Consider the following 26757-nt stretch of genomic DNA (forward strand, 5'->3'; position numbering starts at 1 on the left):
TTATAATTTAATTTCATTCTAAAAAAAATCAAATAAACTGTTACTTCAAAATGAGATGATTGCAATTCACGCAGTTTAATTTAATATAAAATTAATTTGATTTTTAATATTAAGAGTTGTTTATTGAGGAAGTGATGGATAACTATTGATAAATAATAAAACAGTTTTAAAATACAATCATTAAAGACTGATACACAATATATTGTCTTGAAGAAACAATATTAAAATGGGCTGATTTTTACCAATCCCCCACTCCTTAAAGAAAACCTTGTCATCCTTGAGCGTAAATCAAGAATTACAATTTCCAGTAGGGCTACAAGTAGGCAAGGGTTTCTGTCAAGAGCATGGTTTTGCAAGCTTGATCCTTGTAAGTAAACATTTGCGATCAACGCAATGACTAAAAAACTGTTTCTGCCACAGAATCTCTTTCAAAAACAATTTACAAAATGACTTACCCATTGTGTATGAGGGCCCTGGGATTTTTGCTATTTCTCACGTTGATCATGAGCAGAGCTAACAGCAGGAAGAAAGTGGCCAGTCCAAAGCAGATACGGTACACAGACTTGTAACCAACTAAGACTCTGCAGATCACGGGGTTAACCTCAGGGAACTGTGCATTGTATCCAATCTCGCAGAACCCTGGAATCTAAAACGTCATTTTTTGAGAGTTGCTATTTGTTTAGCAAGAAATACCATTTGTAATAAGGGAACAATATTAGAAATATATATGGTTAAGTGAGTGGGCAAAAATTTGGTAGTTGGAGCATAATGTGGGAAAATGTGACCTTGTCCACTTTGGCAGGAAGAAATGAAAAAAGCTGTATAGCAAATAAATGAAGAGGAACGACAGAACTCCACAGTACGAAGGGCTCTAGGTGTCCAGGGGGGTGGTTTTCCGGCCCCGCCACACCTGGCGCAGATTGCACCAATCCCAGAATAGCGTGCAGGTCTAATGATTGGCTTGGCGCCAAATGGTTTGCAATCATCCCAATTCCTTTCTACTGCCGCAAACTGAATGGTGCCCAGAAAGGACATGAGGCCGATTAGCATATTTAAAGAAGCATTTGAATATGCTTAACCCATTTGACACTGAATTCTCCCAACACCTTCTGCCCTTTGGGCGTGGCGTTAAACTGGTGAGAATCACTGCTGGTCTCCACTAGCAGAGTTCAGGCATGATGGCTATGCCGGGGAGCTTGGAGGCTGATCGCAGCCCTCGGGTGGTTGGGGACATGGCTGGGCAGTGCCTATCTGGCTGTGCTCATCTGGCACCCTGGCAGTGCCGGGTGGGCACTTCCTGTGTGCCAAGGGGGTGGTACCTGAGAGGGGGTAGGGCCTGCGTGGAGTCTATGGCAGGGGGCTATGCAGGTGGGACTATTCGGGGGGAGCTTTACAGTGGTTCATATGGGGGTGCGTGCATGGGTGGAGCATGAAAGAGGGGGTCATGAAGGAGTGGAGCATGAGGAGAGCATCATGAAGGGTGACCCATTGGGAGGGGCCTAGTGACCCAAGGAGGGGGGAGTCCCGATGTCTGTGGGGGGGAGTTTCCCAGTGCACTGTGAGATCACTGCGTCCTTCCAAAACGGCGCCCAATTGCTTTACAGCTGAGCTTACCAGTGTGTTTAGGCCAGCCCCACCCCCCCTCCGGTACCTGAGACAAACTCGCCACTCTCCCAAAGAGTGATTAAATGTGGGATTATTGCAGTCCAGACCACACCTTCTTGCCATTATGACACATTTTAGTTTTTTGGGGGAAAGCTCTGCCTCTGGTATATGAATCACAAAAACATTAGCATGGAGGTACAGCAAATAATTATCTGGAGTAGTGTGTGCAATTGTGACCTCCTTACTTTAGAAAGGATATAATTGCATTAGAAGCTATTCACAGTACGTTCACCAGGCCGATTCCTGAAATGAAGGGGTTGTGTTATAATGAAAGGCTGAGCAGCGATGGCCTATGCCCATTAGAATTTAGAAGAATAAGCGATGATCTTATTGAAATATATAAAATCCTGACAGAGTAGATGCTGACTGTTTTCTTTTCCCCTTGCCGGGGAGTGTAGAACTAGGATCACCATTCAAAAATTAGGATCCTCCCATTTAAGACTGAGATGAGAATTTGTTTCTCCCCGAGGGTCTTCAGTCTGTGGAATCTCTTCACCACAGAGCAGTGGAGGCTGGGTCAATGAATATATTCAAGGCTGAGTTAGAATTTTGATCAACAAGGGAGCCAAGGGTTATGAAGTCAGACAGAAAAGTGGAGTTGAGGCCACAATTGGATCAGCCATAATCTTATCGAATGGTGGAGCAGTCCCAGGGGGCTGAGTGGCCTCCTGCTGTTCCTAATTCGTGTGTGCTTTCATCTTCACAAAACATATTTGGGAAGTATTTGTTTCAGGAGGAAGATGAGCGAGAAGATTTGTGCATAGTTTTTGCCATGACAACGTCATTCAAAAGCAATTTGGTGTATTTTTGCGATAATTTTTGAATGATTGTTTACTTTTAGGGGCAAGTTTTAAGTTAATTTATTAGTGTCACAAGTAGGCTTACATTAACACTGCAATGAAATTAGTGTGAAAATCCCCTAGTCGCCACACTCCAGTGCCTGCTCAGGTACACTGAGGGAGAATTTAGCATGGCGAATGCACCAAACCTGCACGTCTTTTGGACTATGGGAGGAAACTGGAGCATCCGGAGGAAACCCACGCAGACACGGGGAGAATGTGCAGACTCTGCACAGACAGTGACCCAAGCCAGGAACCGAACCTGGATCCCTGGCGCTGTGAGGCAGCAGTGCTAAGCACTGTGCCAGGGTATTTTCCACTTGGGAAGAAACCCAGCTGTTTCACAAAATTGGAAATAACCTTTTATGTCATTGAAGTAGGCTGATTTCATGCTCTTGTACCATGAGCAGAGAACAACACGGACAAGTAGTTGATTACAGAAATTCTCAGCACACAAATGGTTAGTACAACAGATAACAAAACAGACTCTGAGCACCTATGATTTTCCATGGTGGACTCCCTGCCAGTGCTGCTACCCACTTTGAGTATAGAAGCAGACTCAATGAGCTTAATCTGCCAAGCAAATTTATGAAGTCTGCTTCTTTATACATTACAGATGGAGTCATTTGTCTCCAGATCTTATCAATCCAGACAATTCATTTATTATTAAAGCTTAATACTGTATCATACCTTCCTTAACTGATCTTCGACAGCAGGTACAAGCATAACACCAGCAACAGCTGTACCAAGCAATAAAATGGTTGTGTACACCAATCTTGTTATTATGGAAGTTCGCCCAGTTGGACAACATGAGCATACCAGACATGGAGCACCACTGCACAAACATGGGATCTGCAAACAGAGAGGGAGAGTGAATTTAAACATGGCATACATTTGCTCTGCATCCTCTACATAGAGGAAGCACATGTTAACAATTGAAGCAAAAGCAAGATATTTCAAGTGTATAGTCAATGTAAGCAAATGCAAACACTATTTACAATCAGTGAATCAAGGTGACTGAATTTCTTTCCAAACACATTCTTTCTAAGGGCCCAATTTTACCATTGCGTCGTGCCCAAAACTTGGTAAAGTCGGGTGTGAGGCCATTAGCGTGATCCGCGCCTGAGTCCACGTAGATGCCCACTTTACCAAGGCCTGAAAAGGGCTGCAATCCAAACCACGCCCAAAATGGGCGCAAGAGTGATTTAAATGTATTTGCATGCATTTAAATTGAATTAATGGGCTGCCCACCCAACTTTACCAGCATTTCCCCCTTTACCATCGCGTTCGCCCGTTCAGATTGGGCGCAAAACAGACATGCTCGGCAAAGGTCTGTTTCAGGTGCTCCAGCTTCTGTAAAGGTAAGTTCAGAGCTTCTAATGGCTCTCTGAATCAGGTCGGTGGTGGGGGGCGGGGGGGGGAAGGGAGGCGGGCCAGATCATTCTCTGCTGGGGGGGAAGGAGGAGGGAGGCGGGTCAGAGGTATCTCTGGTTGGGAAGGGGGGGGAAGGAGGGAGGCCCGATCATTCTCTGGTCGGGGGGAGGGAGGCGGGTCAGATGTATCTCTGGTTGGGGGGGGTAGGAGGGAGGCCCGATCACTCTCTGTTGGGCAGGGGGGAGGAGGGAGGCCCGATCACTCTCTGTTGGGCAAGTGGCGGGGAGGAGAGAGGCCAGATCATTCTCTGGTGGGGGTGGGGGGAGGAGGTAGGACAGATCGCTCTCTGGTTGGGGGAGGAGGAGGAGGAGGGAGGTGGGCCAGATGGATATCTGGTGGGGGTGGAGGGGAGGGGGCGGGGGAGGCAGGGGGACCGCTGCCACTCTGCGGGCGATCGGTGGGCAGGAAGGGGGGACCGCTGCCACTCTGCGGGCGATCAGTTGGGGGGAAGGGGGGCAGGGGGTTGCAATCGGTCTGGGTAGCAGGGGGTGGGTGGATAAGGGGGACAGTTTTGTTATGGGGTGATGTCTGTGGGGGCCATCACTCCCGCTTTTTGCTCCCGGGCCGCTTTGTCCGCTTTTTGTGGCCGGGGAGCGATGTGACCGGGGCGCGTTTTTCAACTGTTTTTTTCACTGCGCATGCGCAGTTCAAAGCTCCGATCGGAACTGCAGCGTTTCGGGCACGATAAGCCCCGCCCACAGCGCAATTCAGACTCGCAATTTTTTTTTCAGGCTAAGTGAGTATGAGGGCGCCTGAGACTAGGTTTCTAAGTCGGATCTGAATTGTGCCCAGATTCAGCAGTTAGAATCAAAATGGTAAAATTGGGCCCTAAGTGTCCAACTGGTCTGAAAATGGGAGAGTTTCAGATCCGTTTTTTGGGTGAGTTTTCACCCCCAATCGTGTGCACTCTGGTTCTAAAAAGATGGACTAGTCAGTTTCTAACCAGAGAGGCCGTGGGCGGGGCCATAAAGACAAGCGAGCCTGGACGATTGAGCACCAGGCTTGCTAAACACATGGAAATCAAGATTGAAATAAATTTACATAAATTAATCAGCTTCTCGCCCATTTCCGGGGAGAGGCTGACCGCGCCAGAAATCCGGGTGTCGTAAAATTGCGACAGGCGTGAAAACCGGCACCGTTCGCGCTAGCTGCTTTACGTCCGATTTTACAACATTTTCCTGCCGCAAAACGGGCGTAAAGAGGTCGTAAAATTCCACCCATAGTTTGTGCAAGTCAAAAACATTTGTCATATAGAGAATCAGATGTGTGGCAGTTTCAGTAACTTGCCCATTTTTCCCAGCATCATTGTCCTTGCCTGGATGCGAATGCAGTGCTACAGTTGCAAGGACATTACAGTTGATTCAAATAAGCCAGCACCAAGTGTCATTCTCAGCTTGCACTTCTGGAGAAATGCAACATGTTTTAGGAGTTAAGATTATTTTATTCAACAAAATACAAACTTAAAGAGGAGAATGTGAGCTTTTAAATAACAAGGGAATTGGATGGAGTCCAGTTAGTTTAGAAATGGATAGGGATGCTAATACCAGAGATTATTGCTATCAAATCTATTGGCAAAGAGTTGTATTAGATATCCGGAAGAGGGTGCAAGGATGATATAAAAGGGGCATTTCCTGACATTGTGTTGCCAGCAATGAAGATGCATCTGCTGAGAAACATAGTCAGACATTCAGGTGGGAAATGTGCACATTTTTGCAAATATTACTGATAGGTGGAGCTTCCTGCTGTAGCGCTTTGAGGAAATAAAAGCTTCGAGGGGATATGATTGAAATCTGTAAAATGATGAGGGAATTACAGGCAGTCAGCTTAGAAGGCTTATTTGAAATTGATAATGATAGTCTGACTGGAGGACATTGCTGTCAAATCTATAGGCATAGAGTGAGGATTGAATATATATTTGCTATGAAGTCAACGCCTTCTGGAATCAATTGTCATAAATGTGGAGTTGTTACAGTGCATTAGTTCATTTAAAGGGAACTTGGCAAGGAGAAGCTTCAGAGGATAAACTGGGAGGTAACTATGAATGTAATGAGTGGCACAGTGGTTAACACTGCTGCCTCACAACACCAGGGACCTGGATTCAATTGGGGCCTCTGCCTGCGTGGAGTTTGCACTTTCTTCCCAGGTCTGCGTGGGTTTCCTCCGGGTGCTCCGGTTTCCTCCCACACTCCAATGATATGCTGGTTAGGTTGATTGGCCATGCTAAATTGCCTCTTTGTATCAGGGGAAATAGCAGGGTAAATGCCTGGGGGTTACGGGGATTGTGCCTGGTTGGGATTGTTGTCGGTGCGGGCTCGATGGGCCGAATGACCTCTTCTGCACTGTAGGGATTCTATGATTCTAATGGGTCATGGGAAATCATGGGGCTGAATTTTCACTTCAGGATCACGACCATGTCATCGGGAATATCTCAGTGTCCTGAACCCCCTCCACATCACTGCCAGAATTCCAACAATTTTGTGGGAGGCTGCCAACTAATGCCATGCCAATGTGTTCCCCATTCAATTAGTGGTAGTACATACATAGAGGAAAGGTGAGGTAGACATGGTGGCCCAATTTAAAGAGCACCCTGCAGCTATGATTGTGAGTGATGGCAGAGAACAGAATGCTGTGGAGCAGCAGCATGGCATACACCAATAGTAGAGAGGTGCCACAATAACAGACACTTTCCTGAAGGTGTTGCTGGAGGCAATGGCAGCCTGGAAGAGGTCCAGTTTCAAGAGAGCGGCAGGTGGGGGCCTGCGAGCCAGACAAAGCATGCATGGATGGAGGTAGCTCAGGAAGTGATCAGCCGCAATGTGGTCAGCAGGATGCACAGAAAGCACTTGAAAAACTTTTGGCTCTGGAAAGGTGAGTGCAATGCTACACCCAGATGACAGGCCTCCAGGTCTGTGGTTGCCAGCACACATCAAAGCACTGTAGCCAGAGAGCACATAATGCTCAGGAAGAGTGAGGAAATGTGTGTGCAGGTGAGCTCATGAGCCATGGGTAATGCTGATGCCACAAACGCCTCACACAGCACCAAAACCACAAATTACACTCCCTATGGATCGTCCCTCTTTGTTTTCCCTGCAACCTTTAAATCACATAATGGCATTTCAATGTCTCTCATTTGTTCCTCTAAACACAACTTTCCTTGCTTAATTTCATTCTTAACCAATCTGATCAATGCCAAAGGATCTCTTCATGCACTCCTCCATTCTGCCACCTGTGGGCTTGATTACTTTAATGTTCTTCTGACTAAACCTCTATCCTCTTCCCTTCATACAGCTCAGTTCATCCAAAACTCTGTTGTGTTTTCTATCCCATAACAAATCCTGCCTGTTTGTTCTCAGAAACCTACATTGGCTCCCAGTCCCTAAATGTCTCAAAATGTTATCCTTTAGTTAAAGCCATCATAGTCTCAGTAACTTCCTCCAGTGTACATCCATTATCCACCATCACCACAGTCGCCACCCTGCTCATAGGTTTATAATCCTATGACACTTTCTTTCAATTCATGTTTGCTGGCTGTGCCTTCCCTCATGTAGACCCATGCTCTGAAAATCCCTTGCTAAACTACCCTGCCCCTCTATATCCCTTTCTACGTTTAAGGCTTTCATTAAAGCCTACCCTTTGACCAAGTTTTTGTTACCTCCCCTAATATCTTCTACATTGATTGGTATCGCATTTTCCTTTGCATGTGATGGTCCTTGGGGTTTTTTTTCAACATTAACAGGCACTATATAAATGTATGTTGCTACTAATGCTGCCACTTCTCCACCCTCCACTTTTTCAGCCTTTGCAAAGGCTTCTGGTGGAATGAGAAACTTTTAAAATTGTCCAAACATTTTAGGTGGGATTAGCAGCTTTCAACCCATTTAGTATGGATGGACCGGAAGATGAAAATCAAATCCATTGATTCGATCATTAGGTGACAATCATGCAAGCAGAGAAGAAAAATGGAAAAACAACCCTCAATCTTTGTTATCCAAGTTCAATGGCCTGGATGTTGCAATAAGCAGTGAAGGCACGCTGTTTGCCATTGACCTTGAAGATGACTATCCAAGAGATCTAGTGAGAATGGTGTCCTTGATTTTCCCTATAACAATGTCAAGTTTGTTCTCGTGCCAGTGATAAGAAATCTGCAGCATCCAGGAACAGTGAGGTTAGCGAACAAGGTGAGTAACCAATCAATTTAGAGAATGCCTACACACCGCAAACCATAAAGCAAAAGCACTGACTATCAATCACTTCTTATCCTTTTACTGAGACCCAAAAAAAGGTTGTGATAGACTCGTGGACTATGATGGAAGGTAAAATAGCATAACCAAATGTTCAAAATAAAAATACATATTCAACTTTTAAAAATCTACAGAATATTAACCATGGAATGAAGGGAATGAAATGTCAATCATCTAAAGTTAACTTTTCACAGCCAGAGAAGTTGTTCAGCTGTAATTATGTATGCCATTAAAAACTCAATTGTATTTCAGGAGGTATAATACTTTTATGTTCAGAGTCACTGATTTCTGTGCTGGATGCATGTGCAAAGACTACAGCAGCACAATCTGTGGAGCAGCAGGCAGGTTATCCCTGACAAACATTACTGCACATGTGGAACACCAGAATTTGCTGACAGTTTCAGTGTAATGAAGGCAAAAGTTGATTGTTTCACTATTATTATCATTTCAAAATCCAGACCAATATGAATACTTATTCCTCTCCTGTTCAATATTTGTCTCAGTAAGTGGACTATGTTTACTGTCTTCACTTGGTGTTAACACAGGTGTAATGACCTCATCATTGCTGCCACGTGGAAAGGTCTAAAGCACCCAATCTTTTCTGGCAATAAGTCCATTCTAATATGAAAACCAAGGTCCTAGGAGGTAAATAGGCACTATGTTTGCCATTTTTGGTGGCATTTATACAAGGGAGAGAACTGAGTTAGCCTGCCAGAGATATGTGTCAAATTATTTTTGTGGACACCAGAGGAGCAGAAATATTTCCAGGAAGCTGCAAAAATAATGTAGACTGTCCCAGGCCCTAACTATCTGCAATCAAGAATCCAGTGAAGGTCTAAGAAAACTACTGGGGCACTGAATTACTCCCTTGACAAATCTGTTTATTTTCACTGGAAACTGGTTTCACCACATAAAGATTGTCGCTGGCTTCCTCTCAATAGGTTCCCAGACCCACACTGTGACAGCAGCAGCCAGCTAACATTAAGGTGTCGCCTGGAAAAGGAGACAAGAGGACGAGGCATCAAAGAGGGGGGATAATATAAAGGTCACTGGAGAGTAACGATGTGAAGGGTGTGAATTGGGAGACTGGGGTACAGAGAATAAAACTACAGGGGAGAAGGAAAGTCAGACATTGAAAAGGAAAGAACTGGAAAGAGTGTCAACAGCACAAAATAGCTGTAAATGTAAGTGGCATGAGCAGTGGCACACCAGAGCTCCCTATAGTCTTGGAACTGGTCAGTACATCGGAGATATAAAACCAAAATGTGCTGTGAAACCATCAAGACATTGCAGCAGTCACAGTTTCAAAATCTTTCCAAGCAAGGTGCGCGATATTTGGCAACACGGTCATCGATTAGGGCATTCAATTCGACAAATCGTGAAAATATAGACTGGGAATTAAATAACTTAAACCCGACAAAATAAACATACCTGGGCTGTACACAAGCGTCCGTTTAGGGTAGATCCTGTATCAGTGCAATACGAACCATGTAACTGTTGCCTGGAGAATGTGCCCAGCAACAAAGTAGAAAGGACATCTCATAAATGCTACAAAAAAAAATGTGCCAAACCCAACGCTTCTCGCACACACAAATACCACTTGCAATTCTTATCTGCAAGCATAATTGTTCGATTTCACAAGCAGATTCTTTCTCCCAGCGTTTTAAGAAATGCTGCCACAATGGAGAAAAGAGACTTCGATGGGCACGTCTGTACCCAGACACCAGAAATCTCCTTCCCCAACACTTTCCCACAGCCCGGCTCACCGCGGAGTAACAGGGACATTTTTTTTTGACAAACCTCCCGCACCACCTTCCCCTATTGTCAGGAGCTGCATGCAGCCAGAGTAAGATGCTAGTTGTGCTACGGGGTTAAAGCGGTGTTCTCACCCAGTTGCTGACTGTGGTCACTAAGCGGCAGCCCATGTTTGCAGTCGCTGGCAGGCTCCAGGTGTGAGTGAGGCAGCCAGCAGCACAGCACAGCCCGGAGACTGGCGCCCTCACCACTGCCTGCTATTGGGCAGCAAGGCTGGAGAAAGCATCGGGGAAATTGGACCAATGCAAACAAAGGGACATTCTCCGGCTTCTCCCTTTCCCGGATGCTAAAAGGACACTTGTAACTGGAAACCGAGATGTACCAGCTCAGTATCACTCATTTCCTCCAAAACGGACTCACTCTGGTGCTAATGCAATGTGTAGGATAAACAAATCTCAGTTCCGAATGCATACATTGTTTCCAATTTCTCATTCGTATTAATCTTGAATGTCATTACAAACACCCTCCTGCACAGTCAGCTCTGCAATACGTAGATGGAATTGTTTGCACTGACAGGGGAGTTCGCAACTAAAGGGCACAGATTGGTGGAATAGACAAAAGAACCAGAGGGGGGATAGATTTTCCTTTGCATGCCGAATTGTTGGGATCTGGACACCAGGGATCTGACAGGGTGCTGGAAACAGAATCGATAGCAGCTTTCAGAAAGGAATTGGATAAATACACACAGTGTAATGGGGATGGAACAGGGGAATGGGACTATCTGGAAAATATTTCAAAGAAGCAGCACAGCATCATGTTTTGATTTGATTTATTATTGTCACATGTATTAACATACAGTGAAAAGTATTGTTTCTTGTGCGCTCTACAGACAAAACATACCGTTCATAGAGAAGGAAACGAGAGAGTGCAGAATGTAGTGTTACAGTCATAGCTAGGGTGTAGAGAAAGATCAACTTAATGCGAGGTAAGTCCATTCAAAAGTCTGACAGCAGCAGGGAAGAAGCTGTTCTTGAGTCGGCTGGTACATGACCTCAGACTTTTGTATCTTTTTCCCGATGGAAGAAGGTGTAAGAGTCTCTTCTGTGAGACCTCATTGCAACTTACTAATGCTGCAGTACTGTAGAGCTTTGAGGAGGAGCAGCAGTTTGATCCAGCCCAGCGGCCACAGTAACAACAACATCTGCCTTCTCCATAGCCTCAGACAGCTCCAAAGAGGAGACGAACACAGGGCTGCATCACAAAGTAGATACCCACTGCAGAGTCTACAGACCAAGGCAAACTTCCTCGACATGTACAAACAACAGGGCCTCAGAAGGTTCAGCCTCTCGTGGCAAGTAGTCACAGACATCTGCAGCCTTCTAAAAGAAGGGCCACAGCCAAGAAGAGAAGGTGGCCGTGCATTGTCCAGGGCTGTCAAGGTCAACACAGCCCTCAATTTCTTTGAATCTGGGAGCTCAGGGTGACATATTCAATATTTTACAATCTTCAGGAAACAACGGCATCACCCAGGTCATCTATGCCTTGTTTGCCGAGGCCGCAAACCGTATCTCCTTTGACAAGCTGTAGTTTGCCATCTTTTACAAGACAACGTGTGATCAAAGAGAGGGAACAAGGGGAGCAGGAGCTAAAGTCCAGAGGCATTGATTAGATAATTAGGTCGTGAGTAGTTGCTGAATTTTAAGGTTTATTTTTTACTGATGAAGCGGCTTAAACTAGTACCAGGGATAAAGCATTGTATTAAAATGATAGAATAACTGGTTATGCTGCTTATTGTAACTGAATATTCAAAGTTATTTGGAAAAACAAAAATGTGTGAGGCAACTGCATGAATAAAGGGTGAGGTCAGTGCAGAAGATAAAGATGTGAGACCAAAATACTGCGGATGCTGGAGATCTGAAATAAAACAGAAAGTGCAGGAAAACTCAGCAGGTCTGGCAGCATCTGTGGAGAGAGAATTGGAGTTAATATTCTGAGTCCAATATGAATTCTATGGAGCTGCAGCGATGTAGCCTTGCAAACAAGTACAGCTGAGGATCTGAGTGTATAGCCGCGAGTTTGGAATTGGTTCTTACTCCACCAAAGGGAAAGGAGCCAGATGTTTGGTGAACATGTGGCAAGTGGTTAAGGTCTGTTCCAGTCCTAAGATTTAAACTGATGGTAGAGTTAATAAAATATATTTAAAGAGTAACATAAATGAGTGAATAATATAATTAAGTAGTCCAGAATCTTACATTGCTCAGGCAGGCATGGAACTGACCCGGAAGCGTGTGAAATCACAGGAAAAGACAAAGAGTGCACATCCCGATGTCATTGCACACACACATGATATTTCCGTCATGGGCATGCATGGGAGTCCGAAGTGTGCTTGCCAACATTCAAGTGGCCAATTAGGTCCATTAAGGAGTCAATTAATAGCAATTACATGTGGTATGTCAACTTACAGATGGCGGTGGATGGACCAATTGGCAGGCAGCCTGCACGTTTTAGCTACAACCTCGATCCAGGGCGGGACGAAATGTCAAGACTGAAATAATATTTTAAAAGGTGTCCGGGGACTGAGGTTTTCTGAGTTCTGCTGACAGGTGTTTGAATGTGCTGCCCACAAACAATTTGCTCCATTTTTTCACTTAATTTGCAGAGGTCTGCAGCTCCCCGGGACAGTTCCACAGCAGCCGCCTGCCTTGAGGGAGCCCACTAGAATCGCCAGCCCACGCTCTCCCTTTTATTGGTGACCACCCCCTGAGCCTTTCTCAGAATGGATTTCACGCTGGCTGCATGGTAAGTGGCCAAACAACATGAAATCATATTCGAGGGCCATCAATTTTGGAAGTGCATTTCACATCCACTTCTGGGCCAGCCGAATGTACGTGCCCAACGGGCGCATAACTCAGGCCAACTAACGGCCTCGGTCCCAGTATCACGTGGGCATTAGTCAGTGCTGTGTTAAGCCTGTGAAAAGGGTCTTTTGTCTGTGGAAAGTTTTGGTTTTTGATTGGGACAGTTTCTATATATTCATTAAGGGTTATACATCATCATGATTGTTTGTTTCTTGTTTGTAATTGATCAAAGTTCTTGCTAATTTTCTTCCTATACATGTTAACGATGTGTATGTGCCCAACAGGTGCATAATTCAGGCCATAATTCCTTAAAACACATTGTTAAGGTTCAGGTTAAAAACTCCAAAGTGTTTTATGAAGTCCACCTCAATCATAAGTTTTGCATTTTGAATTTGGCTAGGGTAAGCATGAGATGTTTCACTTCAGGTATGATTCAAGTGACTCACTAGGGAGCTTTTATCAAACAAAGTTTATTTAAGAATATAGTTAACAACGAAAAACCAAAATCTTCCATAGATAAAAGACCCTTTTCACAGGTTTAACACAGCACTGACTCATGTGATACTGGGATCGAGACTGTTAGTTGAATTCTGCAGTCAAATGCTGCTGAGACTCAGAACAGTTTGAAGACAAGACAGCTTCCCAGAACACCAGAGAGACTCTGGTCCAGCCCCCAACAACAGGGTGAAAGGGAGAGAGGGAAAACACTTCTTTTTAGCTTGCTGGCCCTTCTAAAACTAAAAGCTCAAAACCGCAGCTCCAAATTGAAACTAAAAATGAAATCCCTATCAGCTGGGCTGCACACAGATTTTTTTTTCTCAACAGCCTGAGGTGATGTCACAACAGTGACATCACCTCAGGCTGTGAGCATGAATAAAAAAAAACTTTTAAAGGTACATTAACATCACAACATTAAGGATGGCAAACTGTATAATTAGGGAAGTTGAAAGGATTTTAAATTAAATAATCGGGGCAAGGGATCAAAAGTGGGCATCAATCAGTAAAAACAAGGGAAGAGAGGAAGGGTGGGACATTCTGGTTGTGTGTTCCAAGACTGGAAATTCCCACCCGAGATCAATGGACCTTTAAGTGGTCCGCCAAATTTTCTGTCCCGCCCGTTAGGATTCCTGAGGTGGGCGGGATGGGAAAAATTTACCCAAAGTTTTTAATACGGAAAATGACAAACTGACTGTGACAGGAAGGAACAGAGAGTAAAAGTCTAGGAGTAAATGAACAGAAAACATTTGAACATACAAATTAGGAGCAGGAGTAGATCATCCAACCGCTCAATCCTACTCCACCATTTAATAAGATCATGGCTGATATGATAGTAATCTCAAATCTGCACTTTGCCTATTCCCTGATAACTGATCACCCCCTTGTTTACCAAGAATCTATTCACCTCTGCCTTAAAAATATTCAAAGATTTTGCTTCCACCACACTTTCAGGAAGAGAGTTCACAACCCTCTGAGTGAAAGAATTTTGCCTCATCTCCATTTTAAATGGGTGACCCCTTGTTTTTAAGAAGCGACCTCTAATTCAAGCTTCTCCTACAAGAGGAAGCATCCCCTTCACATCCACCATGTCAAGACACTGCAGGATAATTTTTGTTTCAATCAAGTCACCTCTTACTCTTCTAAACTGCAGTAGATACAAGCAAAGAACAAAGAACAAAGAACAATACAGCACAGGAACAGGCCCTTCGGCCCTCCAAGCCCGCGCCGCTCCCCGGTCCAGGATTGAATCCTGAATCCAGGATCCCCGCCCAATTTTCCAGCCTATCTACATCCTAATATCCTATCCACCGAGCTGTCCCTCACAGCTACGATGCTTTGTTCAAGCCTAGCCTGTTTAAACTTTCCTCATAAGACAACCCACCCATTCCAGGTAAACTTTCCCTGAACTGCTTCCAACACATTTACATTTTTCCTTAAATAGTGTGATCAATTCTGTCCACAATACTCCACATGCAGTCTCACTACTGCCCCTGGAGTATAACGTCCATACTTTGGTATTAAATTCCCCTCACAATAAATGATAACATTCTATTAGTATTCCTAATTAGTTGTTGCACCTGCAAATGAGCCTTTTGTGATTCATACACAAGGACACCCAGATCCCTCTGCACGTCAGAGCTCTGCAATCTCTCACCATTTAGAAAATATGTTTCTTTTCTATTCTTCCTGCCAAAATGGGCATTTTCACATTTTGCCGCATTTTTATTACTGTGTGCAGTAATCACCAAGCCAGGCAATAGCTTCCACAGTGGCTAAATGAGGCTCTCTGAGCCCTCCACTGAATTTTGTCTTCGACGATGTGTTGGAGGGTCAGAGGAGGGAGTTGGGAGGTGGGGGCTAGTCAGCTCCACTGTCTCCCTTAACTCAACTATGAGCCAGGACAAGTTGGAGCTTTGGAGGGAGGAGGATGCAAACTATTGGAATAATTGTGTACAGAGTGACAACAGCATGGATAAGGCGGACTGATGTAGAATTGGAGGCAGGCAACGCTACACAGTTGGACGCAGATAGTCTTGGTGATTAGTAGGATGAGGGGTTCAAAGTTTGAATGAAAAAGGATGCAAAGATTTACATAGTCTGGTTCCATTGGCTTTCAAGGAATCCAGTAAGAAGTTTAACAACACCAGGTTAAAGTCCAACAGGTTTATTTGGTAGCAAAAGCCACACAAGCTTTCGGAGCTGCAAGCCCCTTCTTCAGGTGAGTGGGAATTCTGTTCACAAACATCACAAACACAGTTTGTGAACAGAATTCCCACTCACCTGAAGAAGGGGCTTGCAGCTCCGAAAGCTTGTGTGGCTTTTGCTACCAAATAAACCTGTTGGACTTTAACCTGGTGTTGTTAAACTTCTTACTGTGTTTACCCCAGTCCAACGCCGGCATCTCCACATCATTTCAAGGAATCAACAGGATTATGGCTGCGGGGGTGGTTTGAAGAGGTAAAAACAATCATTTTGGTATTCTTGATGGTAAGCCAAAGGAAATTGTGGCTCATTCCTAACCTTATGTTACATAGGTGGCTGTTCTGTGATTTGGAGGTGACTGATAATGCAGCGTTGACTGGAGCATCGAGAGGGCTGAATTGCAACCGTACAGTGCAATTCTCTTTTCAAAACTGGCCATTTGTTTTCAGACCTTGAGCTCTTGAATTCTATTTCTCCGCATCAAGCTTCTCTCTGGAACATTTGCAGATGTCCGCCTTGGCAGCTTTTCTCATGAATTTACTGGGTGGAACAAGTTGACTTCTCAGCTTTATGACAATTCACACTGTATGGATATTTGGAATTAATTTGCCTTTTTGTGATTGAAATTATGAAAAACAAATGGGAGGTCACTTCTCAGAAATTTAAATTGTTAGAAATTTCATCTCCCACAGAATCATAGAATCCCTACTGTGCAGAAAGAGACCATTCAGCCCATCGAGCCTGCACCGACAACAATCCCACCCAGGTCCTAACTCTGTTACCCCATGTATTTACTAATCTCCCTGACACTAAGGTGGCAATTCAGCATAGCCAATCCACCGAACCGGCACATCTTTGGACTGTGGGAGGAAACCGGAGCACCCAGAGGAAACTCATGCAGACACAGGGAAAATATGCAAACTCCACACATACAGTCACCCAAGGCCAGAATTGAACCCGGTCCCTGGCAGCAGAGCTAACCACTGTACCACCGTGGTGCCCAAATAGACAAGAAGAGCTTCCAAAATCTGTTCAAAACAAGATAGGTCAGATCGAGAGCTTGTTGAATTTATCTGAAATACGAGCTGTAAGAGTCTGGTATCCTTCCCTGCGCAAGATATTCCCACAGGTCTTCTGAGCTTACCAAGTGTCACTATTATGGGCAGTGAGACAACATGCCCTAGGACTGGAAATGTTCAGTGCACGAATGCATGGTATTCTTCATGTGCTTTCAATATCATCGGCTCTTGTTCTGTGAAGATAGCAGGTGGTACATTATGAACACATAAGCATGTTTAACCATTCCAACATTATATTGTCATGTTTAACCATTTCAACATTATATTGTCATGTTTAACCATTTCAACATTATATTATCACTACGTATACTATAATGTGCTAATGTACAATCAATGTGTGTGGAATCATGAACCAAAATATTGCACACATCACAAAAGCTGACTGAGGATTATGTAACATTTGAACATCTGCGGTTTTCTTGAACCTCCCTTCTAATAAATCCATATTCTCTCTTGAGATTCTTGAAATTGTTTCAGCTGCCTGCTTCACCATCTGTTTCACTGTCTGCCCTGAGGTTATATGTAGGTTTTACCTTTAGACACAGCAACAGTATTGATTGAGGCAAAATGTTTTGGTTTAGGAAAGTATTTTTCCTGCAGTACATTCTCTTATTTATTAATGAAATAAATAATGCAATTGGCATAATACTGCTACCTTCAATTTTATCACTTTGCAAACTTTTCTATTTGAGTACAACTGAAGTTTCTGCCCTCAGTGGTCGGATATAAGGAGGATGAGTGAAACAAAGGCTGGAGTCAGAAGAGCAGAGTGTTCCGGGGAAAATGTGGGGTGGACAGAAGAAATTGCAGAGATGTGGAGCCAAAGTCATTGCTAAGATTTAAAAATGGAGATGATGAGGTTAAATTTAAAGGAATGGGAGACAGCTAACCAATATAGTTCAGAGATGGTGCATAAATAGGACTTAGTGCAGGAGTGGATGTGTGTGGCAGAGCTTGGACAAGCTGGAATTTACAGAAGATGGAGAATAACAGGCCCGGAATGAAAGAATTGAAATGATCGTGTTTGAGTGCAACTAAAGGATGTAAAAGGGTTTCAGAAACGGAGGTGGGGGCAGAGGCAGACAGTTTTGTGGAGGAAGATGTATTCAACTGATGGACATGATGTGAGGTTTAAACTTCTCTTAGGATCAAACAAAATACAAAGGGGCAGGAATTCTCCAACCTCGACCACGGCTGGATTCTCCACTCCTGCTGCTGTGAATGGAGATTTTGACTAAGTGCCAAATGCTCTATTCTCGCTGGCAGCAGTGGCGGGGCACACAACAACAGGGAATACCAGCCAATTTCAGCCTGAGGATGTGGAAGAAGAGGGTGATGGAGTCACCATCAAGAGAACATAGCTACATCATTATCAATGGTACATAATTTCTCCATTACAATAGCTTCTCATTATTCTTAAAATTCATTCCGGCAACAAAGTCTTTACTGAAATAATACACCAATATTTGGATGTTAGTATACAACATTATCAAAGTTTTCTTTTCGGGAGAATAGAATAAATGTGGAACAGGCAAAATCCTGTAGGGATGTATAGTGTATGCATGGGTGAAATAGCTGTTATAGGTATAGCAACAGTGGGGAATTGCGGTCTGTGCAAAATGACCTGTTAATCCGACATTATTAAATATATCTATAATATATATGCACACTGCCACTAGAATACTGAAAGTCCTTGAAGGCTAATCAGATGAATAGTGAACTATAATATTGGACAAACATTAGGTAGACAAATGTCACAAACAAATCCCTTTGATGAGGCCATTTTAGGATATTGTCAGATTAACCACAAGATGGCGTTAGTGTGAACTCATGCTATGTTAACTATCAAATGTGAAACTAAGGTTTTACAAATTAAGCTCCTTATCCGAATTCATTGTTTCAGAATTCAGCAAAAGTACAAAGAAAATGCAGATGCTGTAAAATTACAATTCAAGAGAGAAGAAACTGTATTCACATTCTCAAAATAGGAAGTGTTAAACAATAGTAGCTATGAATAAAATTTACTGACTTTTCAATACATAATTTTGCATCTCAAGATAATTTGAATTATTTGAATATTACGTAAAAGGTAAATTAAGGATTATTTAAGAATTAAGGGATATTCAAAATGAATTGCGGGTGTGTGGCCAAATTTTACAAGATGCTGTAATGCCATCAGCAAATGCTACTCTTATCCTGTGAACAATTCCTCTGAGAGGTTTCAAATTCTGTTAAAAATATCTTCAAGTTGGGAATTTAGTAATTGGATTTAATTTGGCGTCCTGCGCTTTCTTATCTGAAAATGGAACCAGAAGCTTTGGGTTCAAGTCTCACTCCAGGGAAGGAATTCTGCCGTCCCGCCCACCACAGGAATCGCAGCAGGTGGAACACAGACCATGAAAAGGTCCATTGACCTCGGGTGGGATTTTCCGGGCATGGGGCGAGCGCGGTCGGAAAATCCCGCCCCCAGTGGCAAAGAAGGGTGTGATCGTCACACGGCCAAGCAGGTCGAGTATCAACTCTTGTAAGTCCTTCCAGCAAACCCCAATGGCAGGAGGCAAGAGCGGGAGAGATTCCTGGTCCGCCATGTGTTGGAAAAAAATTGGAGCCTCTGCCATCACTATTCATAGCTCTAGACTATAAAATACTTGGAAAAGTATATGCTGTCACTTCGATTCCTTGGTGGGCTGTGGGGGCTGGGGGGGGGGGGGGGGTGTGGGGGGTGTGGGGGCGGGGGGGGGTAGGAGGGCTAGTTCAGTTGGCTGGATAACTGGTGTGGATCAGATTAGTGCCAACAGCACAGGGTTTGCATTCCCATTCCGGCTAGGGTGGATTCAGAACCTGCCTCCCTGCTCTACACATAGTGGTGGTTTGTGGCACTTTGGGTTGGACCAGAGAACTGAAGTGGAAGAAGATGGGCCAAGCCTGCTCAATCTTTCCTCATAAGACAAACCCTTCAACCTAGTGAATCTTCTCTGAACTGCCTTCAATGTCTCCTTTAAATAAAGAGGCCAAAACTTTAAGCAACACTCGAGCTGTGACCTCACCAACACTCTGTGCTGTACAGTTGTAACAAGACTTCCCAACTTTTATATTCCATTCCCATTGCAGTAAAGGCCAGCATTCTCTTTGCCTTCCTAATTATTTGCTGTACTTGCATGCTGATCTTTTGTGATTCATGTACAAAGATACCCAGATCCCTCTGTAATGTAATAGTTTGCAGTCCCTCTCTATTTAATAATATTCTGCCCTTCCCACTGAAGTGGGCAGCCCCACATTTTCCACATGATCCTCCAACTGCCAAAATTCTGCCCACGTTGTTAATCAGTCTATAATCTCTTTGCAGAATCTTTGTCAGTTTTTCCTGAAGAGATGGGAACCTGGAGATGGCCTCAATTTGAATTTGTGCCTCATGGTAGGCTGGTGCAAAAGGTTGGATCTCATGGGATAAAGGGGGAGGTGGCTAGATGGGTGGAGAACTGGCTTGGTCACAGAAGACAGAGGGTGGTAGTGGAAGGGTCTTTTTCCGGCTGGATGCCTGTGACTAGTGGTGTTCCGTAGGGCTCTGTATTGGGACCTCTGCTGTTTGTGATTTATATAAACGATCTGGAAGAAGGTGTAACTGGGGTGATCAGTAAGTTTGCGGACGACACGAAAATGGCTGGACTTGCAGATAGTGAGGAACATTGTCAGAGGCTACAGAAGGATATAGATAATAGAAATTTGGGCTAAGAAATGGCAGATGGAGTTCAATCCAGATAAATGCGAAGTGATGCATTTTGGTAGAACTAACGTAGGGGGGAGCTATACGACAAATGACAGAACCATAAAGGGTGCAGATATGCAGAGGGACCTGGGTGTGCAAGTCCACAGATCCTTGAAGGTGACGTCACAGGTGGAGAAGGTAGTAAATAAGGCATATGGCATGCTTGCCTTTATAGGACAGGGCATAGAGTATAAAAGTTGGGGTCTGATGTTGCAGTTGTATAGAATGTTGGTTCGGCCGCATTTGGAATACTGCGTCCAGTTCTGGTCGCCACACTACCAGAAGGAGGTGGAGGCTTTAGAGAGAGTGCAGAGGAGGTTTACCAGGATGTTGCCTGGTATGGAAGGGCTTAGTTATGAGGAGAGATTGGGTAAACTGGGGTTGTTCTCACTGGAAAGACGGAGGATGAGGGGTGACCTAATAGAGGTGTATAAAATTATGAAAGGCATAGATAGGGTGAACGGTGGGAAGCTTTTTCCCAGGTCGGTGGTGACGTTCACGAGGGGTCATAGGTTCAAGGTGAGGAGGTGGAGGTTTAACACGGATATCAGAAGGACGTATTTTACACAGAGGGTGGTGGGGGCCTGGAATGCACTGCCGGGCAAGGTGGTGGAGGCGGACACACTGGGAACGTTTAAGACTTATCTAGATAGCCACATGAACGGAGTGGGAATGGAGGGATACTAAAGAATGGTCTAGTTTGGACCAGGGAGCGACACGGGCTTGGAGGGCCGAAGGGCCTGTTCCTGTGCTGTATTGTTCTTTGTTCTTTGTGAACCCACAAATTTTGACGCAAAAACAGGAAGTAGATGCTATTCTGGCCGGGCCAGGAATTAATTGCCTAAAGGGAGGGTCTGCTATCTAATGAGTCAGCAAGGGTGCTGGAATGGAGTTGGACCACATCTGGATTGGATAAAATGGTGTCTCAGCTGCCATTAGAAGTCACAGGGAGAGGTGATTAAAACAATTTCAGCTGCCTCTCATTGTATTATGAAGGGAACATCTCAGGAGAGTCCACTTTCTTAATGATAGAAGAATTGTACAAAAAAGTTGGTGCTGGTCTCCTTGGTTTGCACCTTCACCTTGGTTGGTCAGAGTGTTAATTCCAAATAAAGAGGATGAATGATGGAATGCTGACCTTATCTTTTTTGTCTTTTTTCTTGCATTTGGGTGCAGATTGGAATGTGGAAATAATGCAAATGAGAGCAAACCTTCAATGGCATTACAATAGCCCCTAACCCTAACCCCCACTATTAGCACCCTGGAGGGCTACCACTTACCAGAATCTGAACTGGACCAGTTTTATAAATACTGTGGCTGCAAGAGCAGGTGAGAGGCTAGGAATCCTCGGCAAGAACTCATCTCTTGGCTCCCTAAAGTTTGTCCACAAGATAACTCATCTGAAAGCACGCTTACCACTGGGTGGCGTGGAAGGTCTTAGCACTACAGATCCTCAGGGTCTCCAAGAACTCCTAATGTGTCTCACACAGGTTCCAACAGCATCCAGTATCTACAGAGTCATCTTTTGGACAGGCGCAGGAGAAAGAGATGTCTGAGGACACGGTGTCACATCAGACTAGCAGCCCAGATACTTTCACAGTTGATGGCACTAGATGAGGAACACTACATTAGTGCCCAAGAAGATATGCCAAGAGGCAAAGGTTCTGTGCATAGTACTCCGCGGAGGAGGGAGAAAAATCAAAGTGATACTCAGCTGGGCATTGATGCAAGGCCTCATCAGTCACATATGAAAGTTGATACTTGGAGCAGCCCCGGCAGATGTGTTCCCCTATGTTGGTATTCCCTGCAACTATGAGGACACATGGACAGCAGCTAGAGGAGACCATGCAGCAGCTGGGATCCACCAGGGATTCAAGTGCATGAGCTCTTTTAATGAGACCGTGGTTAAACTGTTGGAGAGCCCTATGCAGCAGCGCTTGGAGTGCAGGCAGAAACAGGAAACTCACATGCACAGAACTATGCCACGTGGACCAGTCAGGATCTGATCTTGGAGTGCTGTGTAGGCTGGACAGGTCAGTCATGCAGGTGGCTGAGGGGGTGCCAGTTCTGCCCCAGTTGCAGCCTCTTTCAAGCCATGAGGTTGCCAGCCCTCTCACAACTTAAGCATTATTCTCAGTTTCCTCGCTCCCTCCATGACCTTCACGTGCATCACAGCCCCAAGGCCACTTCTTCCTACCAAAACATGCTACCTCATCCAAAGCAACAAGGGGAACACCGTGTAGAGGTGTCTGAGAATATAAGACACTGCCTTGGGCAGATCGCTGAATGGGTCACTATGATGTTATGCTCATGCGTACTGTTCGTACTTTGTTCTCAACATCACTTGTAAATAAATATACTTATTGACCAAGCTAACGAGCAGATTTAAAAAAAGGAAAGTCAATAAAGGATCATTGAACGTATCCGGAAACACTGGTTCTCAGCTGAGGCAGTTGCTGCTGATATGTCCCGCTTTTTCTCCCAGATACACTGTTGTAAAAATCTAACAGTGGAGAGATTCTGTCTGTTATAGAAATGCAGACACACCTTTAACTCAGCAAAACATAGATGGAATCTTGTACAGAGAGAGTGAGAGAAAGCGAGAAAACATCCACTCACTCCAGCAGCTAGAATATCTCTGCAAAATCCTAAATTCAAGCATCCACACAAAAGTTGCACCACATGACTTCTATTAAGGCGAAAAATACAGTTATACAACTATAGTGTACTTCATTCTCTCACTCTCCAATGCCTTCATTGCAAACTATAGCATGGGCTAGTTCCTGTGCTCCAACTAATAGTTCTCCAGAAAAAGCATTGATCCAGGAATTAAACAGACATTTCTCATTAAAATTCAGTATCAAGAAATTAGCAAATACCAATCAAAGAAGTATATTTGCACAGAAATTATATCTATATCCACTCACAATGATTGATTAGGGTAACATCATGCATGACATAAGGGTATAGTTGTCCAATTACAAATTGTGCATGTCTACCTAATGAAAGTATCACCAAACATATATTTCGTTCTACACAATTATGAAGTTATTTTTCTGACCAGTGGTTCATCAACTCCCCTGCCCCATTGCCTCTTGTTAGAACAGACGTTAACGCCGGAACTCTACCACCTCTAACTCTACCACGAGAGGAGAACATGCCCCTGTCCACATCAAGGGGGACAAGTAGAAAGGGTCGAGACCTTCAGGTTTTTAGGTGTCCAGATCACCAACAACCTGTCCTGGTACCCCATGCTGACACTATAGTTAAGAAAGCCCACCAATGCCTCTACTTTCTCAGAAGGCTAAGGAAATTTGGCATGTCAGCTACGACTCTCACCAACTTTTACAGATGCACCAGAGAAAGCATTCTTTCTGGTTGTATCACAGCTTGGTATGGCTCCTGCTCTGCCCAAGACCGCAAGAAAATACAAACGGTCGTGAATGTAGCCCAATTCATCACGCAAACCAGCCTCCCGTCCATTGACTCTGTCTACACTTCCCGCTGCCTCGGTAAAGCCGTCAGTGTAATTAAGGACCCCATGCACTCCGGAACATTCGCTCTTCCACTTTCTTCCGTCGGGCGAAAGATACAAAAGTCTGAGGTCATGTACCAACCGACACAAGAACAGCTTCTTCCCTGCTGCTGTCAGACTTTTGAATGGATCTACCCTGCATTACGTTGATCTTTCTCTACACCCTAGCTATGACTGTAACACTACATTCTGCACTCTCTCATTTCCTTCTCTATGAATGGTATGCTTTGTCTGTACAGCACACAAGAAACAATATTTTCACTATATCTTAATACATGTGACAATAATAAATCAAATCAAATCAAATCAAACCTTACCCACCATGGAATCGGAGTGGACGAGGGTCCGAGAATGGAAATCTCTGTTGACCTCAGGTGGGAATTTCCTGTCTCGCTCGAGCGAGGGCGTAAAACCTTGCCCTAAAAGCAGCAGTTGCACATAATTCAATGGAAGTCTTGAGTGTAGTTTTATGACCCTTGACACTTACCTGGGTCTGCTTTAATCTGGATCTGTGGTTTTCTCAGACTAGCAGCTTTCAGTTTGTGTGACTATTAAACTTGTGTGGTCATTAACCCTTTCAATCTTCCTCTATATCGGTTTTATTTTTCTAAAAGAAAATGGATCAGATCATGTCTGGCACAGCTCTGATTATAGCCAAAGTGATTGATGTTTTAATATTCTCGCAATCAAATAACTCCTGAATGGTTCATTCTTCCTTCTGAACGAGATAAGAAGGAAGCTTTCCACACCCTCAGTAGGAGTTGATTCTTTCCACCCCTACTGTGACAGATACGGTGAACCATTCAAACTTCCATTGACTTCAGGAAGTCTGCAGGATCCTAACAATGGGAGGGGCCAGAAAATTCTGCCCAAGCTCATTGTCTGATGGGGCCTCGATGTGGAGATGCCGGCGTTGGACAGGGGTAAACACAATAAGAAGTCTGACAACACCAGGCCTCCACAGGCCCACATCTCCATGACTGCAGCTATACAGATGCAAATTGGCAGCTATTTTCCTTCAGTGGCTGGGACTTCTGACCTCCCCTGCGGTGGGTACTTCCAATCCCTCCAAAGGCGATCCCTCCCCACCGCAGTTTCCCTGGTGTCACAGTTGGCGAGCAACACAAATGGCCATTGACTTCTGGGGGTCTGGAAGATCCCATCGGCAGCTAATTGCAAGCTGCTTCCTCTGCCAGGAAACCCATTGCGGCGGGCCAGAAAAATGTATTCCAGTGAAATTAAACAGTTTAATATGTGGAACCAACCAATGGGATATCAAATTAAGTCCATATAGCACATATTTGTGATATTCCTTTAACTTGAATGGACCACTGTGCCATAATGCTGTGGTCAATTTGCTCTGCCCAGTGGATGACTTTGAGAACAGAGTCATCACATTGGCTGGAGATGATGTTGACAGTTCCTGTGGTGACAGTAAGGTGGGCAGCAAACACCCATCTGAGGATCCTGCACCAGATCATCCCTCTGTTGACACTACTTTGAGTGCACTGTTCTGTGCGTTACACAATTGCCACGCACTAATACTGTACAATTTCTTTCCCTGACACATCTGTCACAAACCCGACTCTCTCAGCCAACCAGGAACCCAACTCCAGCCCAGAGAACAACTCAGATGAGCACCGTGAGGACAGCAGTTGGAAGATCCACCACTGCACTCACCCACATCCTCCAAAACTGCACAGACCCACACCTTGGGTGGGACCTAGATGTAGAGCATACTTGGGATAGCAATTTGGTGAGCACAGTATACAATCTGGTCTGCAACAAGTGGAAGCAGGCACCGGCACTTAGGGGATTACTGCTGGAGGCCAGGAATTTACTGAGTCTGAATCAGATAATGAATCTCTGGAATCGGTCCCAAATTGGTTGCTGGAGCTGCAGCAACAATCATTGGGACATCAGGAAGGGATACAGTCCTCAGATTGGAGGGCACAATGGAGGAGTCCGTCTGCCTTCAGCCCTAGGTAAATGCGCCGTCATGTCAATGCACTGAGGTCAACACTGGATGGCAGCCACCATGGCAACCTTGGACCAGGATACGTTTCCTGTACTGCTACACAGGCTGAACTCCATCACTGAAGCCATAGCTGATCTTCAACCATGTCAACGCACGAAGGGTGCAGGACAACTGTGGATGTTGGGAAAGCAATGGACATAGCAGTGGGTTAGGAAAAGTAAAACATAATAGGATCGCAATGGTGGCATGGGTGTTAACAAGATGTATATATTATCCACAACTGTAAATAAAATATGTCCCATTCCAGATCTCCTTTTTATTGAGAGCTGTGTTGCAGTCACTCAGGTGAACACACTATGGTTCCTCCCCTCACTTATTGTGGATGTCGTGCTCAGGGACGATGGTTTATGTTATTTGGTGATATGTCATCAAAGTGTCTGGCCATTTTCATCTCATTTCTGACATCAGTGATGTGCCGCTCAGCCTGTTATCTGTATGTGTGGAAGGCTGGCCGTTCAAATGTTTCTCAGGGTCATCTCCTTTTCAGTGTTGGCGATGTAACATAGATGTGGAGATGCCGGCGTTGGACTGGGGTGAACACAGTAAGAGTTTTAACAACACCAGGTTAAAGTCCAACAGGTTTATTTGGTAGCAAATACCATTAGCTTTCGGAGCGCTGAGCAGAAACTGATAGCCAAGTTCCGCACACATGAGGACGGCCTAAACCGGGATGTTGGATGTTGTAACATAGAGGCAGAGGTGTTCCCCCATGTTGTTTGCATGTTTGAAAGGTGAAGGTGTAGTATGGAAGGACAGAGTTGTTAACACATGGAAAGGGTACTATGTCCTGGATCTCCATTCACTCTGTCATCTGCCAGGGCTTTCATGCTGTGACCCCAAATTGTTA

At 44.5% G+C, this 26757-nt stretch overlaps 1 protein-coding gene across 2 annotated transcripts in view; it reads right to left on the reverse strand.

Moving 5' to 3' along the window:
- LOC144495821 (serine incorporator 1-like) overlaps nt 1–26757 on the reverse strand; it is a 123679-nt gene that overhangs the window by 76147 nt on the left and 20775 nt on the right. Inside the window, exons 1-3 of one of the 2 annotated variants that reach the window (XM_078216351.1) lie at nt 24194–24290; nt 3195–3356; nt 456–646 (exon numbers count right to left, since the gene is read on the reverse strand). In XM_078216351.1, the coding sequence (XP_078072477.1) occupies nt 456–646; nt 3195–3356; nt 24194–24196 (356 nt within the window). In that variant the 5' untranslated portion in view covers nt 24197–24290. Of the gene's footprint in view, nt 1–455; nt 647–3194; nt 3357–24193; nt 24291–26757 lie in introns of those variants that run through there. The other variant, XM_078216350.1, reaches the window with a different exon arrangement.

The sequence above is a fragment of the Mustelus asterias genome, chromosome 7 (assembly GCF_964213995.1).
Source record: "Mustelus asterias chromosome 7, sMusAst1.hap1.1, whole genome shotgun sequence".
In the NCBI taxonomy this organism is placed as follows: domain Eukaryota; kingdom Metazoa; phylum Chordata; class Chondrichthyes; order Carcharhiniformes; family Triakidae; genus Mustelus; species Mustelus asterias.